Source organism: Lissotriton vulgaris, chromosome 3_2, assembly GCF_964263255.1.
Source record: "Lissotriton vulgaris chromosome 3_2, aLisVul1.2, whole genome shotgun sequence".
Classification (NCBI taxonomy): Eukaryota; Metazoa; Chordata; class Amphibia; order Caudata; family Salamandridae; genus Lissotriton; species Lissotriton vulgaris.
The window spans coordinates 238,673,496-238,690,438 of NC_141690.1; the positions used below are offsets into that span (position 1 = coordinate 238,673,496).

The 16,943-nt window shown below is 43.8% G+C and overlaps 1 protein-coding gene across 3 annotated transcripts in view; it reads right to left on the minus strand.

Annotated features, from left to right (window-relative positions):
• Positions 1-16,943, minus strand: part of DDRGK1 (DDRGK domain containing 1) — a 186,063-nt gene that overhangs the window by 80,782 nt on the left and 88,338 nt on the right. For all 3 annotated transcript variants that reach the window (XM_086964293.1, XM_086964295.1, XM_086964294.1), the window contains exons 3-4: positions 3,959-4,065; positions 1,314-1,415 (exon numbers count right to left, since the gene is read on the minus strand). In XM_086964293.1, the coding sequence (XP_086820419.1) occupies positions 1,314-1,415; positions 3,959-4,065 (209 nt within the window). The remainder of the gene's footprint in view (positions 1-1,313; positions 1,416-3,958; positions 4,066-16,943) is intronic.

Genomic DNA, 16,943 nt, shown 5'->3' on the forward strand with positions numbered 1-16,943 from the left:
TGCCATAAAACATGAATCTCTAGCTCCCCTTAACCTAGTTTAATGACCTTGGCATCGTTTTGCAGATTTTCTGCTGTTCTATATTAGTTTAGGAATTAAAGTAAACTGTACCCCCTTACATTAACAGTGTTAGTACTGAGTGAATGAAGCAGACGCTCTCTGAAGACTGCCATAGCTACCAAGGGTTGCGAGAGATGCCCTCGGATTAATCTGACCTAACCAGAATGTTTAATAAGTTGGTGTGGGTCACCATTACCAAATTAATAACTCCGTTTCTGTCAAGCATGAGAAAAACTTCTTCTAATAAGGCACGTTTATTTCCTTCTCCAGTTACAAACTATCCTACATGGTTTCTTGCGTGCTGCCAGAAACACCGACATGCCTCATCTTTTAAAATTCTGCAAATGTCCACATTCAAATGACTTTTCTTCTAATCTTTTGTTTGAGGCAGACCACATTAAATCTATTTCATGAACTCTGTTATTCACATTGTTTTTAATCTGTTGATACTCTATTTGCTGCAGTAAACATGAATAGATAAATAAACGAAACAGGTCTTTAAAGTGCAACAAAGAGAGACACAGGAGGCTCTGCCACCAACTGTGGAGCATCCCTGTGCTAAACAAACATCATTTCTGGTATCTTAAAAAGAAAAGAAAATGAGCTGCTCTGCTCCCGATGCCTTTTTAAATCATCAGTGGTTTTAGTCTCCACTTTCAAAATCCAGCCTTATTTACAGGTCCACCCTTTTATGTCTCTAGTTCTTTATTCTGGGAGTTCTATTTTTTACGAGTTTCTTTTATCAGGTGAATGAGTTTTACCTTAACTTTGGGGGAGTTGTTGCAGCAGCATCACCTCCTACATGCATGAAAATATAAACCGGTTACTTGAGCCCCCCAGTCCTTTCAAGACGTTCACTTAAACAGGATGACTAATTGCTGGTTGCATAACCTTTAACAGCTCTGCTTTTCAATCTTCTCATGGTCTGTGTAGGAGTGCAGGAACTTGATGTGCTCCAACCACAAAGTTTCGGGTTAGCCTAAGATATTATAAATACAAATACTCTTCGAAATAAAATCAGGCTGAAAGAAAAGAGGGTGAGAAAATGATACTTTTCACCAAACTTTAAAAAATTTAAAAAAATAAAAGTTGTTTGCGCGTGTTGAATTCCAGGGAGGGTGGTGGCTCTGTTTAAGCAGTTTTTGCTGGCCACCAGATTATCAGCACCTGCCAAAGGTGACATTTTCTATATTGGAAAAAATCTAATCTACTGGCCCAGGAAAATCCAACAAAAAGCAGGAATTGAAGCCTACCTGTTTCGCTTCCTCCAGGCGTTCCTGCTCCTCCTCCTTGCGCCTTTCCTCCTGCCTTTTGGACTCAAGCTTTTTCCGTTCTTCGCGCTCTGCTTCTTCCGCCTGAAATAATATAAACAGACTCACTCAAAGAAACAGAATACCTTTTAACATGTGCTACTTCTCGTGTGGCATAGGACATGTGAATACATGCTATAATCATTGCACTGGAACAGCAGAACACAGCTAACTGGCTAGTGTGGGACACTCACAGAGCGGCTGGCCTAGTTCTTTCCTAGAGATTGCTTCTCAAAAGTAACAACACACTCTGTTAAGCAGCACTGCTTTACAAATCTTAAAATACCAAGAACAACCGAATACATAGTCCTCTTGGTTAAAATAACTATTTAACATACAAAGGTAGATAGTTATACTTTGAGCTTAGTAAGTGTTTCTACAAATAAAGGCAGATGATATATTATATGATATATTATATATGTGTATATATATATATATATATATATATATATATATATATATATATATATATATACACACACATATATTATATATATATATACACAATATATATATATAAAAATATAAGTGAGTGTGTGTATATATATAGGTATATTGTATGTAATTAGTGTAAATAGGTCTATATTTATTTGTACATACATTGTTTTGATCGATCGGATTTATAGATTGGTTACAGTTATGAATTTTCATTTCCTGGTCATTTTATTTCATTGTGTATGTGATATAATGAGATTTTGCATTCATGCAGTAATATTGTTCTTGTGCCCTTATTGACCCCATTTCGCATTCATGCGTTGTATCTAATAGTATTTTGTTTGTGTTTATGATAACACGTGAGGTGGAGCATCACTACTAAAAAAATTTATTTAAATAGTTAGCTGACCAGGTGTATGGTGTGTGATCAAGAGCACTAGTTGCTCGAAACGCGTCGCCTGAGAGGTTAATAAAATCTACTTTACCGACAACCTGGGGTCCGTGTCTTCATTTCGCCGAAGGTCGGAGGTAGTGAAGATTTGTGGTATATTAATATATATATATATATATATATATATATATATATATATATATATATATATATATATATATATATATATATATACATATATATATACATATACACACACACACACACACACACACACACACACACACACTTATATTTTTGTTACCCCTTATTTTACAGCCGTATTCACTACGTGGCACATTAACACATTTCCTACTGTGTACATATAAAAAGTCAACATGGTTGTGTCTAAGAAACATGTGCGTCGCATAAACAGACACAAATATAATTCATATATTACAAATATATTTAATATTAACAAAGGCAAAAGTTGTCAGAGAAATACCTATCCCACAATTTAAGAAGGGGTGATAGTTGTCACCCAAATATCAAATGCATAAGTCATATTGAATCCTAAAGTATCTGAATAATGCCACATAGTGAATACGGTTGTCAAATAAGAGGTGCTAAAATCGGGATATTCTACAATTAGGTACAAAGAAATTCATGAAAATGTGCAAAACAAAATATGTACCTTTTGCCAGTTCATTTAGTTTTGACATATATACGAGCCACGTCTGCTTCCTGTAGAAGCCAGTTACTCAAGGCGCTGTATGACACATATCATTGCATCATGCCACGCCAGCTCTCTTACCGAATAACCGAGGAAATGACAGGCGATCTTGCTGACCAAGGCCCGGCTGTTAACTTTTATCAGAAACTTACAGATATCATAGATAAGCATTAAGGGGCTCATGCATCAAACTCCCGTTTTGCGTTTCCAAATTTGCGAATTTTACCGAATCGCAAATATGGATTCGCAAAACGGGATGCATCATAGAAAGTGCAAAATATTTCCGATTCGGTAAAAATCGCAATTTTTACCGAATCGCAAATATTATGTGACTTCAAAATTGCGAATTCGCTATTCCCATTGATTCCTATGGGCCAAAAGGCCCATAGGAATCAATGGAAATTGCGAGTGGCACTTAGAAAATTTCATGGGTGCAGGGGGGGTCCAAAGGACCCCCCCCTGCACCCCTGAAATGTATTTTTAAATGGATGTTTCACACACACATGTCCTAAGGACATGTGTGTCTGTAACATGACATTGTTTAAAATGTAAATTAGTACATTTTAAACATTTTTCGCAATTTACCATGAGGTTCAACCTCGTGGTAATTTGCACTTCCAAACCTTGTTCTCGCAATTTGATTTCAGAATGATGCATTGCATTTAAGGAATCGCAAATTTGCGATTCCTTAAATGCAATCGCATTCTGGAAAGTCGCAAAATCAGCGAATTTCATTCAAAAATAATGATGCATCTGAAAAAGCACTTTTGCATTCGCAAACGGACGATTTTAAGGAATCGCACCGTTTGCGAATGCAAAAGTGCTTGATGCATGTAAATGTGCACACAGCGTTCTTAGCCACACGTTTCTACTCTTTAGTTTATTTATTTGCAGTTAACACCTTAAAAGTTTTATTGTCCGTGTGCTATTTTCTTACACTATTTTAATGGGCTTCAAAGGTTCCAAAAAGGTGGTCTTCGAATGCTTAAGGTTCATCTCTTGAACGAAAATGCTTTGAAATAATGCTAGGAATAAATACAATGATCTTACCTCTCTTTGGGCTTTTCTCGCCTGCTTTTCCTCTAGTTTCTTCTGCTTTTTAGCTCCAATTTTTCCAGATACCTGTGTCTCTGTGGCATCATCTCTTTCTTCTAGCTCTACAATGTTTGATATATGAGAGGGCCAATTTTACTTCATGCATCCTCTATTATTATTAAAACCTTTATATTAATTTAATTGAATCATGTTAATGTTATTATAATTGAACATTTCAGTAAAAATACATATATTTATTAATAAAACATGAAGGAAAACATAGGCAACGCCTTCAGTGAAGAAAGTGGATATGTCCAACTGATACATAATTATGTCATGCAGCGCTTGCAGACCGTTATTATTTTTTTTTATGAGAAGGAGGTTGTGTTCTGTGCCAACTAATAAAAATGTCACCTGCCCTAGTAGCTATACACACCTATTTAATAATACCCCCTTGTGTTTCTTCTTCAGTGGCTGCAATCAGGCTGATGAGAAAAATCAATTTCCCTTGGTTGATCACAGACTAACTTGTACCTCACAATGTGAAGGGGTGATCAATTTACAGTTCCTCTGCAACAACCATGCTGGACATGGGTCAAATGCACATAATACAGATTACAAAACATGTTATTATCCCACCCTGGAGTTACGGTTACCTGAGGTCAGATAATTGTGGAGGAAGGAAAATAAAGAGAAATACAAGTTCTGGAAAACAAGACAGAAATGGGTGTTTCTGTAACAATTTCTTTATTTTCACACCGGTCTTCACACTGAGATTTCAGCTGCGTTCAGAGGCTGAAAATCTTGAGTGAAAAACACGTCCCAGGCGCATTGGAGTTTGGGGGCTACTTGCAAAGCAATTATAAAAGAAATGGATAGTGTGGCAGACCAAGGTTAAGCACATCGATTTCAAAATATATACATAGGTATTGGTTTTGTGCACAACACATCCAGAGCTTGCCACACAAAAGCTCCACTGTAGAGACAGATCTAATTTATGAGAAAAAGGATGGTGCATCAAAAGATAGAGTCCCGAGCGTCTTGAAATTGTAGGAAGTCAATCCTTTATTAATTCGACCTTTTAAAAGGCAGCATCCAACGCGTTCGTTCCTGTCGGGACTTCGTCAGGGCTTAGAAATGTCTTGATCAGATTGGTACGGTAGTCAAACTTGTAAAGCAGCCTGGTGGGGAAGGGTGGGAAGGGGGAGAGATCCTACAAGACCAACGCCAAGGGCTCTGAATCTGGTGTAAGGGTTCAGGATTATGGTTCTAACTAAAACTAGCGATTTCAGTGGCTTTCTGTTTTAATTCTCAACCATAACTACACTTTAAACATGGATATTTTAGTGAATTTCGAAGATTTTTTAAACTCATGTTAATGTGTCATACATAACGAAAGCTAACCTGAACTTCATTTAAACTTCTTTTTTTCAGTGAATTTGGGGTTTTTTCGATCATGTACCACATGATCACACATCCACCTACAGGCAGCCAGCCTTTGGCTGTGCACAGTGGGGGTTAGACACAGAGACTGGTCTGTGGCCTGACCCTGTGCACAACACTCCGTATGGGATCCAACTCCCTGCAAACTACCCTTGGCCTTGCAAAGCAGAGGTGGGCTGCAACGCTTGGCCTTAAGCAAAACCTGTTGGACAACCTTCCATGGCACTTCAATCACCTCTATACACCGACTTCTGCGGTGTGCAATGCACAGAATATTTGTTCTTCCTTTTTTCCCCAGGATTCACAAGTATGTGCAGCTTGATAGATATCTTATCTATCCATGTGCAGCCAGTCCCTGTACCCAACCCCCTCAGACACACATTATAGTGTCAGCCTGAAAGTCATGTTTTTTTTCTTTTTTGTTTATGAAGCGCTACATGGATTCTAGCCCTAGATATGGCCGAAGACCATTTCCTTTTCGCTGGCGAGACACATGCCATTTTCAGCTTTTTTTTTCTTTTGTGGGACAAGAATTTTCCACAACTCTGGGTAAACCGGAGAACTCCCAAAGAACCACTCACCTCTGATGTACCCCCAATGGTTATCAAAATTGTTTGTTCACAGTGCAAAAGTTGTGAGTGTCAAATATGCCGATCTGATAAATTTTGTTCAAGTTAATGGGATGAAAAGTTACAGGCAAATCAAAAAGTGCCTTTTCAATGTAAGGTGAGGTATAAGCATATAGTAACCACCACTCAAATTACTTTGATATTTCACAATATTAATTCAACACTAATCCTTATGGGTTCCAGAGTAGTGTGCTACTCGCCAAAAAAGCGCTTCAAAACCCCATCAGAGGTAGCAACCGCTAAATAAATACAAACCTTTCTTCCCCTTCTATCCCTCTGCTATCCTTCTCACCACAAATAACGGACTAATATCCACCACTCGAATTACTTTCATATTTCACCATAGTAATTCACCACTAATTCTTTATGGGTTTCCGGAGTAGCGTGCTACCCGCCAAAAAAAGCCCTTCAACACCCCCATCAGGGGTAAAAAGCGCTGAATGAATGCAGACCTTTTTCCCTCGTCTATCCTTCCGAATCCAAATAACTGCTATCCACCACTTAAATTACTTTCATATTTCACTATACTAATTCAACACTAATCCTGTATGGGTCCCAGGGTAGCATGCTACTCGTTGAAAAAGTGCTTTGACGCCTCGTCAGGGGTAGTGAGCGCTATAAAAATGCAATTACAATACAATACAATTTCCACTGTGCACTACCACTTCATATATTCATTGACATCAACAATGCTGCCTTCTTTCCTTGAACAAAGAAATGTAAATGAACTTAACCCCTTCCCTGCAGGGTTTTTCACTTCCTGTGCGGGGGGAGGGGGGCCGCGCGCGGCGCCGCCTCGCTGGTGACGAGCTCGGCTCGTCATGAGGCACAGCGGAGCTGCACTCGTGACGAGCAGAGCTCGTCACGACCACACCCGTTTTAGAACGTTCAGCACAGCAGGATAATTATCCCCACGTGCGAACGTTCCAACGTCTGTGACGAGCTCAGCTCGTCATGAGTGCAGCTCAACCGTGCCTCATGACAAGCTGAGCTCGTCATGAGCATGCAACGGGTTAAAGATTTCGCAAATCACTTATTTATTATGCAACAAACAAGTCATACTTCTCATGACTTCCCCTGTGGAGCACCCTAAAACAGCTGTGGTTTCTGTGGGATCTAGACTGGTGTGTTAAATTGTGAACTGTGTGCGGTGCTGTACTGACAGCCACCGAAACAAGGCGCGGTCCCAATTATAGATTTGTGATGATTTTGGAAAGTCTGTGTCCGCCTTATCATGTCATATTTACTGCGCGTTCCGTGGTCAAAAACGCCAAGTCACGTCGTCTGCCAAATTGGTTCTTTTTCGGAAAACTGGTGTTCACTTTATTTCTCCGACTGCCAAGTGAAAAGATTTTATGAAAGTGACCTCGGTGGCAATCTTGCTGGGGTACAGGAAGTGGAAGGAAAGTTTGTTCGGTGTCAGTTTAAAAAAAAAAACAACACTAAAATACCTGTAAATTATCTATACACATATTTCAAAATATTAGGAAAGCATAAATAAAGCACGTTTTTGGGTAATTCTGGAATGTGTTGGAAACAAAGATTTGTATAGGCTCAAAACAAATAAAGACACTTTACTTGGCGATGCACAAATGATAATTGTTTGCTGAAACCCGATTTTCACACATCATCCTGTGCGCTGTATAGTTCTAAGAATAAAACTGCACGTCTGTGCACACTGCGTGCCACGTGAACTGAAAACGTGCCGTCTGCAAATGACGCGCGCTCTCTCGCCAGGGCTCCCAAATGCACCAGCTCTGCACCCACACCCCCACCACTGCCCTGCTGAAAGGAGAGCCTCGTTTGCTACACTTGCTCTGTGAGACACTTGGATATTTCACAAACGTTATGCTTTCAGTGAAATAATATTAATGCCAGCACCCCCACTCTGAAAACTGTTCGGCACCAGGGATTTTGGGGGCGGCCTGTCCAATGAGAAGTATTTTCAATGTGAAGTATTTTCACTGGGCAGTATTTGATAGAAGAAATCTTGGTACCTTTAAACTAATCACACCAGGGAAGAATTGGTCGAAAACCATGCAGGAGAACCGCAACCGCTGATGACAACTGAATTAATTACATCATTTGTAATATTAAAGGAGGAAAACTGACGTTGGAATTCATTTTTTACAGTACACTTTAAACCCCAGTTAAATGCGATTTGTTTTTAGTAAGGATATCTGAGTGAGTGCAAGATTTCATTGTCAAAGGCGCACAGTAACGTATTCTGGGGACATGTCATATTGCATCTATTTTGAAAGACAGTTTATAATGATACTATAAATATTCCATTATGTAAAAGACCACACTGTGACCTGACCCGCATTCTTCTCCTAAACCGGTTTCCAATTAAAGTCAACTTCCCGCCGTGCAGTTTTGGGTCATGTTCTCCAAACCTACATGGCTCCTTCATTTCGCCGAATGGTGCATTTAGATTCGACAAAGCTCCAATCATCCTCGCTAAAGACTGCAAAACTTCAATTAATTAGCCTGCTAGACTGTTGGTCTGACAGTGGCCAATTTGATTTTTTTCATTTTTATAGTTGTATTTCGGTCCAAGATCATTGAGCGCTTGACATCAGAAACCCAGACTATGTTACACGTGTTATTGGCAAAAGGAGATTAAATAATTTACCCCAGATCACACAATGTTGGGCCGAGACAGGGGTCCGAACCTCTTTACCCAGGTTCCAAAGCTGGCCGATCTAGGCACTAGGCCATACCACCTCCCCGTTACCACTCAATCATTGAGAGTCTCATCAGCACCCCGCCCTCGCTACCTCTTCAGTTGGGGGTCCCAGTGTCGGCCCACACAACAGCCGCCCTCCAAAGCCATGAACTGAGTTGCACGAGTTTCCTTTTCTAAACCTCACAACTTTGGTGAAAGAAACCACACAACCGAAGGCGCCTACACACTGTCTGGGTTTCTGTGCCTGACCACATTTTCACTGGTGAATTGAGTTGTTCTGAGCGTGAACACGTTCTCCTTCGGCACGGATATTGAAATATGCCCTATATTTCAACCCATTTTTAACAAAATGATGCGCGACGGCAGTTTCAAAGCACAAGAATAAACAGCTGTGTTCCCCCCCCCCCCAAGCCTTCCACGTTTAAGGCAAAGGGACAACGACTCGTACAGAAAACAAGATCTCACGTATGCACACCTTAGTAGAGTGAAAACATATCATATTTAACATGTATAAACCGACGTGTAACGAGATTCAAGAGGCTCGGCCAATGTCAAAGACCTGGGGTGGAAAGAGAAGAGTTTCCAAGTCGTAGATTAAAATGGAACCTATTTTTTAGTGAAGATTTTAATTCACATAATAAACGTTCCAGTATAAGAAAGAGAATGACGGCGCCTTACTCGGTGTGCATTAAAGTGCATTAAAATGTATCCTGCCACGTAACACTTCTGAGCATGCGCACCTGATCACCTATATTTTGCAGCCCGTTCCGCTTGCGCGTCTCAGACTTGACCACATACTCCATTGAACATTTGTTAGACCTGACATCATTGGCTTGACTCTCTCCTCCATTTTTTCTGTTTGCCTCCACTGTTTTTCGATGTTTTGCTGGTACATGCTTTGGGCGCGGTGTCACGGCTGATCCGTGCCACAGCGCAAGTGCTCCCTATGTTAAATTGATGTATCTATTGTATCCATGTTTGGCTTATTTGGTTTACTGTCAGTCCCTAGTCTAGTGCACCAGGAGTGCCGGGGCTTGTAAATACAAATGCCGCTCGTGGGCTTGTATTTACAACAAGGGGTGGTGAGGGACAGAGTCTCTGAATTAAGCAGAAAGCTCTCACCCAGTCAAGAGATCAGGGCTAGATCCAACACCGTTTTTTAGCTCACTGCACCATCCCAGTTTCAGAACCTGGCTGTATGCAAATTAGTCTGTTCCTGTCCCAGTGCATGATGGGAACAGGGCAAACCAAACTACAAAAGCCAATTCTTACACTGGGAAGGAAACAAGCTCCCGGGGACCGGTTTCTGGCATTACAGCCGTCTTCGGCCCGGTTTGCTTGAATCCTGATGGTGCAATGAGCAAGGGTCTCACATCTGAGAATACCCTTCCACGCTTAGGGTGGACAAAAATATTTACAACAAGGGGTGGTGAGGGACAGAGTCTCTGAATTAAGCAGAAAGCTCTCACCCAGTCAAGAGATCAGGGCTAGATCCAACACCGTTTTTTAGCTCACTGCACCATCCCAGTTTCAGAACCTGGCTGTATGCAAATTAGTCTGTTCCTGTCCCAGTGCATGATGGGAACAGGGCAAACCAAACTACAAAAGCCAATTCTTACACTGGGAAGGAAACAAGCTCCCGGGGACCGGTTTCTGGCATTACAGCCGTCTTCGGCCCGGTTTGCTTGAATCCTGATGGTGCAATGAGCAAGGGTCTCACATCTGAGAATACCCTTCCACGCTTAGGGTGGACAAAAATATTTACAACAAGGGGTGGTGAGGGACAGAGTCTCTGAATTAAGCAGAAAGCTCTCACCCAGTCAAGAGATCAGGGCTAGATCCAACACCGTTTTTTAGCTCACTGCACCATCCCAGTTTCAGAACCTGGCTGTATGCAAATTAGTCTGTTCCTGTCCCAGTGCATGATGGGAACAGGGCAAACCAAACTACAAAAGCCAATTCTTACACTGGGAAGGAAACAAGCTCCCGGGGACCGGTTTCTGGCATTACAGCCGTCTTCGGCCCGGTTTGCTTGAATCCTGATGGTGCAATGAGCAAGGGTCTCACATCTGAGAATACCCTTCCACGCTTAGGGTGGACAAAAATATTTACAACAAGGGGTGGTGAGGGACAGAGTCTCTGAATTAAGCAGAAAGCTCTCACCCAGTCAAGAGATCAGGGCTAGATCCAACACCGTTTTTTAGCTCACTGCACCATCCCAGTTTCAGAACCTGGCTGTATGCAAATTAGTCTGTTCCTGTCCCAGTGCATGATGGGAACAGGGCAAACCAAACTACAAAAGCCAATTCTTACACTGGGAAGGAAACAAGCTCCCGGGGACCGGTTTCTGGCATTACAGCCGTCTTCGGCCCGGTTTGCTTGAATCCTGATGGTGCAATGAGCAAGGGTCTCACATCTGAGAATACCCTTCCACGCTTAGGGTGGACAAAAATATTTACAACAAGGGGTGGTGAGGGACAGAGTCTCTGAATTAAGCAGAAAGCTCTCACCCAGTCAAGAGATCAGGGCTAGATCCAACACCGTTTTTTAGCTCACTGCACCATCCCAGTTTCAGAACCTGGCTGTATGCAAATTAGTCTGTTCCTGTCCCAGTGCATGATGGGAACAGGGCAAACCAAACTACAAAAGCCAATTCTTACACTGGGAAGGAAACAAGCTCCCGGGGACCGGTTTCTGGCATTACAGCCGTCTTCGGCCCGGTTTGCTTGAATCCTGATGGTGCAATGAGCAAGGGTCTCACATCTGAGAATACCCTTCCACGCTTAGGGTGGACAAAAATATTTACAACAAGGGGTGGTGAGGGACAGAGTCTCTGAATTAAGCAGAAAGCTCTCACCCAGTCAAGAGATCAGGGCTAGATCCAACACCGTTTTTTAGCTCACTGCACCATCCCAGTTTCAGAACCTGGCTGTATGCAAATTAGTCTGTTCCTGTCCCAGTGCATGATGGGAACAGGGCAAACCAAACTACAAAAGCCAATTCTTACACTGGGAAGGAAACAAGCTCCCGGGGACCGGTTTCTGGCATTACAGCCGTCTTCGGCCCGGTTTGCTTGAATCCTGATGGTGCAATGAGCAAGGGTCTCACATCTGAGAATACCCTTCCACGCTTAGGGTGGACAAAAATATTTACAACAAGGGGTGGTGAGGGACAGAGTCTCTGAATTAAGCAGAAAGCTCTCACCCAGTCAAGAGATCAGGGCTAGATCCAACACCGTTTTTTAGCTCACTGCACCATCCCAGTTTCAGAACCTGGCTGTATGCAAATTAGTCTGTTCCTGTCCCAGTGCATGATGGGAACAGGGCAAACCAAACTACAAAAGCCAATTCTTACACTGGGAAGGAAACAAGCTCCCGGGGACCGGTTTCTGGCATTACAGCAGTCTTCGGCCCGGTTTGCTTGAATCCTGATGGTGCAATGAGCAAGGGTCTCACATCTGAGAATACCCTTCCACGCTTAGGGTGGACAAAAATATTTACAACAAGGGGTGGTGAGGGACAGAGTCTCTGAATTAAGCAGAAAGCTCTCACCCAGTCAAGAGATCAGGGCTAGATCCAACACCGTTTTTTAGCTCACTGCACCATCCCAGTTTCAGAACCTGGCTGTATGCAAATTAGTCTGTTCCTGTCCCAGTGCATGATGGGAACAGGGCAAACCAAACTACAAAAGCCAATTCTTACACTGGGAAGGAAACAAGCTCCCGGGGACCGGTTTCTGGCATTACAGCCGTCTTCGGCCCGGTTTGCTTGAATCCGTGCCACAGCGCAAGTGCTCCCTATGTTAAATTGATGTATCTATTGTATCCATGTTTGGCTTATTTGGTTTACTGTCAGTCCCTAGTCTAGTGCACCAGGAGTGCCGGGGCTTGTAAATACAAATGCCGCTCGTGGGCTTGCAGCACGTGTTGTGCCACCCACAGGAGCGGCCTTGTAAAAGAATGTCTACGGGTCGGTCATTGCGAGACCCACGTGCAGTCTGGTACTGTCACGCCGGCTGCGCAAGTATACCTACTTGCCAGCCCCCCAAACCTTCCCTTGGCTTCATGTTAGTCACCCCTATGGTAGGCCCGCGGGCAGGGTGCATTGGAAGTCTAAGGTAGGACACGCCTGACCAAGTTGGCATGTCCTAATAGTGAATTACCGCCATCTTCGTTCTTCACTATTGCGAGGTAGCCTGCTCTCCATTAATTAGAATGGGCCGCCGGGATTATTAATGCTACGATCCTAGCTGGCTCGGGGAGCATGGTACAATGTCGAGTTTGGTATCCCTGAACTCGGGGTTTAATTACGCATCCGTTGGTGTGGATGGTTTTTGGACTCTGGGTTTGAAAATAGCACTTTTAGAAAGTGTCTATTTTCTTGTCTAACCATATCTGGTTGCTGCTGGTCCTGCGTGTGTGTGACAGGAGCTGGGTGGCTCCACAGGTCTGGATGAGTCAGTGTGGGATGAGTGGGACATTTACCTTGAGAGTAGGGGGAGAGTAGTTGTCGATAGCCTGCCATGGACGATCCTAGCCCCACCTCCTGCCAGGAGGCCGATAGCTCTGCTCCTGCCAGTGTCAATGCTGGCTCCACCTCCTGCTGGGCGTCTGAGGACCCAGCCCTGCTCAGTGAATAGGCCAGGTGCTTCTGCCTGGCTCCATCCACAACAGACCCAGGATGTTGGGAAACCCCCGGCATGGACAAAGGGATCAAAGACGAAAAGGGGTATAAGAGGAGGACCCCTGAACCAAGAATTTAGATCACTTCTGACAAGGATCCCTGTAACCAAGGACAAGAGGCCTGCTGATCTAAGGACTGCCTACCCCTTCTGCCAGAGTGCTGTTGTTGGGGGAATCCTGCAGTGCTTCTTTATTTTTGCCAAGGAACCAGGAGAGAGGAACTGTGTGTGTACTCTCACGCTTGCTAAGAAAATCTCCAAGGACTGGAAGAGTGCCAGTCTCCTGCCGAAGTCACAGGGCTAAAAGACTTCATCTGCTAAGGTGCTCTTTGCTGGAAGCGTGCATCCAGCACCTCTGAAAGAACCAGCAATCACGACGACCGAACGCCGGGCCCGACCGACGCCAGCAGCAACGCCAGTGAGTAGGAGTACGGCTCTAGCTCCAGAGGACCTCGGGTCTGCACCGCTGCTGATCGCATCAACTGTGTGCCCTTCGACGCCGTGAGCGCTGCTCACTCTGTGCAACCGCATCATCGACGACGACTGCTGAGGCCTGATCGACACGAAGACGCGACGCCGGATTGCTCGACGCCGCTGATCATCGTGTGCTTCATTTTCCTAAAGGTACTGTGTTGTTGGGGGTCCGTGTGACTCCAGGCTCGACGTAGCGCTCCTCGCGGTCGACGCCGAACCTGTGGATTAACTTTGCCTCGACGTCGTGTAGCTCCCGTGTGAGTTACCCTGTTGCTAAGAACTGTGTTTCCAAGAAGAAGATTTGCTTGATAGTAAAGACTTTGTGCTAAAGAAGAAACAACCTTTGAACTATCCTTTTTCCCTTCCCAACGTATTTATTCCGATTGTGTACAGTTTTGTCGTTATTTGGTCTTGTTGTAGTATCGGGTTCCCAAGGCCTACATGCGCCGAAGATAACCCACTTACATTGAAAGAACTGTTGGCACGGACACTGAAAAATTCAAAGAACAAGTTTATTAAGACCCCATGGGGTGGTGGTACATTCCTACAGCACCCTTCGGTAATGCAAGAAGTATCACACCGAACATCGGTGTGACTCGCTTTTTTATACAATTTGCAGGTAATAAAACAATAGGCGGTACAAAGTTACAGAGCGTTATGTACATATATGGTCCTTTTTTGGAACACAGCCAGCTCATTGGAGGGGTTACAACTCCGCTGGTCAGTTTGGCGGCACATTCCTGAGGAGTGACTGGTCAGTGGGGACTGCGCATGTACAGGCTTGACCAGTACTAAAAATAGCCTGTTGCTGGGCAAACTCGAGTGGTCAATGGCACGGACAACGGACTAAAGGGCACGCTGGCCACGAGGCCGCTTATGATCTAAGATGGCCGCCGTAACACACAAAATGGCGTTTCCAAGTATAGCCAAGTTAAGCGGGAAAACGTGTAGCACAGCTAAGCGCTAACTCGGCCATTGTCAAATTACGACAGACGACCCTTTTAGCGTTTAGCTGAAGCTACCTCATAGTGAACATAATCAGGGTGTTCATCTTCAATGTCAATTAGCATTATTTGAGTTAATTCTTTATGAAGCATCATTTTGTCATGAGCAAGAGCTCGTCTTGATGGTATGCAAGCCGATAAGCACATAGAACATAAAGCGGGGCCACATTGAATACATAAGCATACACAAAACAGTATCCCCACAATGATGCATAAAATCGTTAGCAATTTCCAACCCCAAGTGGTAAGCATTGACCAGAACCACCCTGAAAGAGTCCAAGTTCCATTGTCCGAGTGTATTTCAGCAGCTATCTTATGCAATTTTGAAATGGCATCATAAACAGATGGTGAATTGTCAGGTACATAGACACAGCAGCTGCTTCCGATAATTCTACGTGCCCCCCCACGGTCAGCTAGAACCACATCTAGAACCATTCGGTTCTGGAGCGTAACAATCCTAGAAATCTGAAGTTCTTCGGTAATATTCCCTAATGCAATAGCAGTATCATTTGCTACAGCCTCAACAACACGGGTCAGTCGTCGTATCTTTCGACTATTCAAAGCAGCCCCAACAAAGGAAAACAGTCCCAAATTGAAGTCCACATACTGTTGCAAAGCAGTGTCCGTCTGGTCGATGTCGTCCAGAACAACAGCACGTTTAACACGATTCAACACGAAGTCATGATAAAGAATATAGTCATTATGATACATTGGTGGGGCAATGAATACAGGGGGCAATACAAAAGATACATAGCAAGTGCCTAACCATCCCAACGGGAGCTGATGATAACCCTTCGTTCCACAAATAAAATACGTATTACGAGATGCTACAAACGATATGCCATTTGGGCTATCAAACGTGAGTGTAGTATTGCATTCGCTTTTCCCAACCGAGATTGTACCTTTATTGCGTATACACAAATCAGCTTTAGTAGCAATAACATTAATAACATGTGAGCTAGAGACATTAATGTTACGTTGGTTGCTGTAAACACGTGGGGCAGACACGTTATCGGGGCGGTACTCCTCCCATTCAAATCGAGTACCCTCAGCTCGTGGATACCCATCCCGGTCATGGTAACAAATTTTATTCAAACGGAAAAGCACCCCCCCTTTTGTTGGCCATCTCAAAGTGAAGAGGAGAGTATACCAGGCATTGCAAGATCCATTGTGTGAAAACGGGAGTGGAATGAGTGGAGTGCCCCCTTTCTTCTGGTGCCCGGGCAACATCCCACACACCCAGCAATTAGACGTGTTTGTCATGTTATGTGTATGATGCAGGATCTGAATAAAACTATTGTTCAAATAAGTCTGTCGGTGCCGTTCTTCATGGTAAGGCAAAGTGAAGTGAAAATGTTCAGATGGAGCCGGGGTAGTCGGCAGCAAATGTACACGTGCAGGCACCACAAGTTCAACTACCCAAGCTATCACTGGTATTACCACAATCGTCAAGACAAAAAGGATGGCACCAAGTATTCTTTTGTCCCGTGATGCAGAAGACGCCATAGTTCAATTATTTTTCAAAGTCTTAAGTAGTTCAAAATGTTCACAAAGTCTCAAATGTACATGTGTGTGTATTACACCTAAAAAAGAAAAATACGGTGCTGAGCTCCGAGGTAGCCGTTGTTTTCTTCTCCGGGGTCAAGACGGGTGTCGCTACTCTTGGCAGAACTGATCCCCCCCCCCTTGAGATTCCCGGCTTCCGTTTCACAAACCCCAGAGCGGTAACCAACCAGTCTCGAAAACCAAAAAAAAATCTTCTTATCGTGGCCGCAGATTATAGCGCTCTCGTCCAGAAACAGTGTGGTCCGGGAAGGCTCCCTCAACTTCGGCCGATGTCACAGCTGGGCTCTTTTCTTTCTCCAGAATCTCTTGGAAGTCGGTCAGCACAGCAGGATTCACCAGATCAGGAGAGACACGACGGCAGTGTGTTGAATGTATCCACCGCTTCCTATTGGTCACTCGTACAGCTGTTCGAGTTGCCAGGAGGACCTGCTCGGGGCCTCGCCACCTCGGTTCCAAGCTGTTCGCCCTCTCAAACGATTTAATCATAACGTGGTCTCCAGGGCGAAGATCATGGC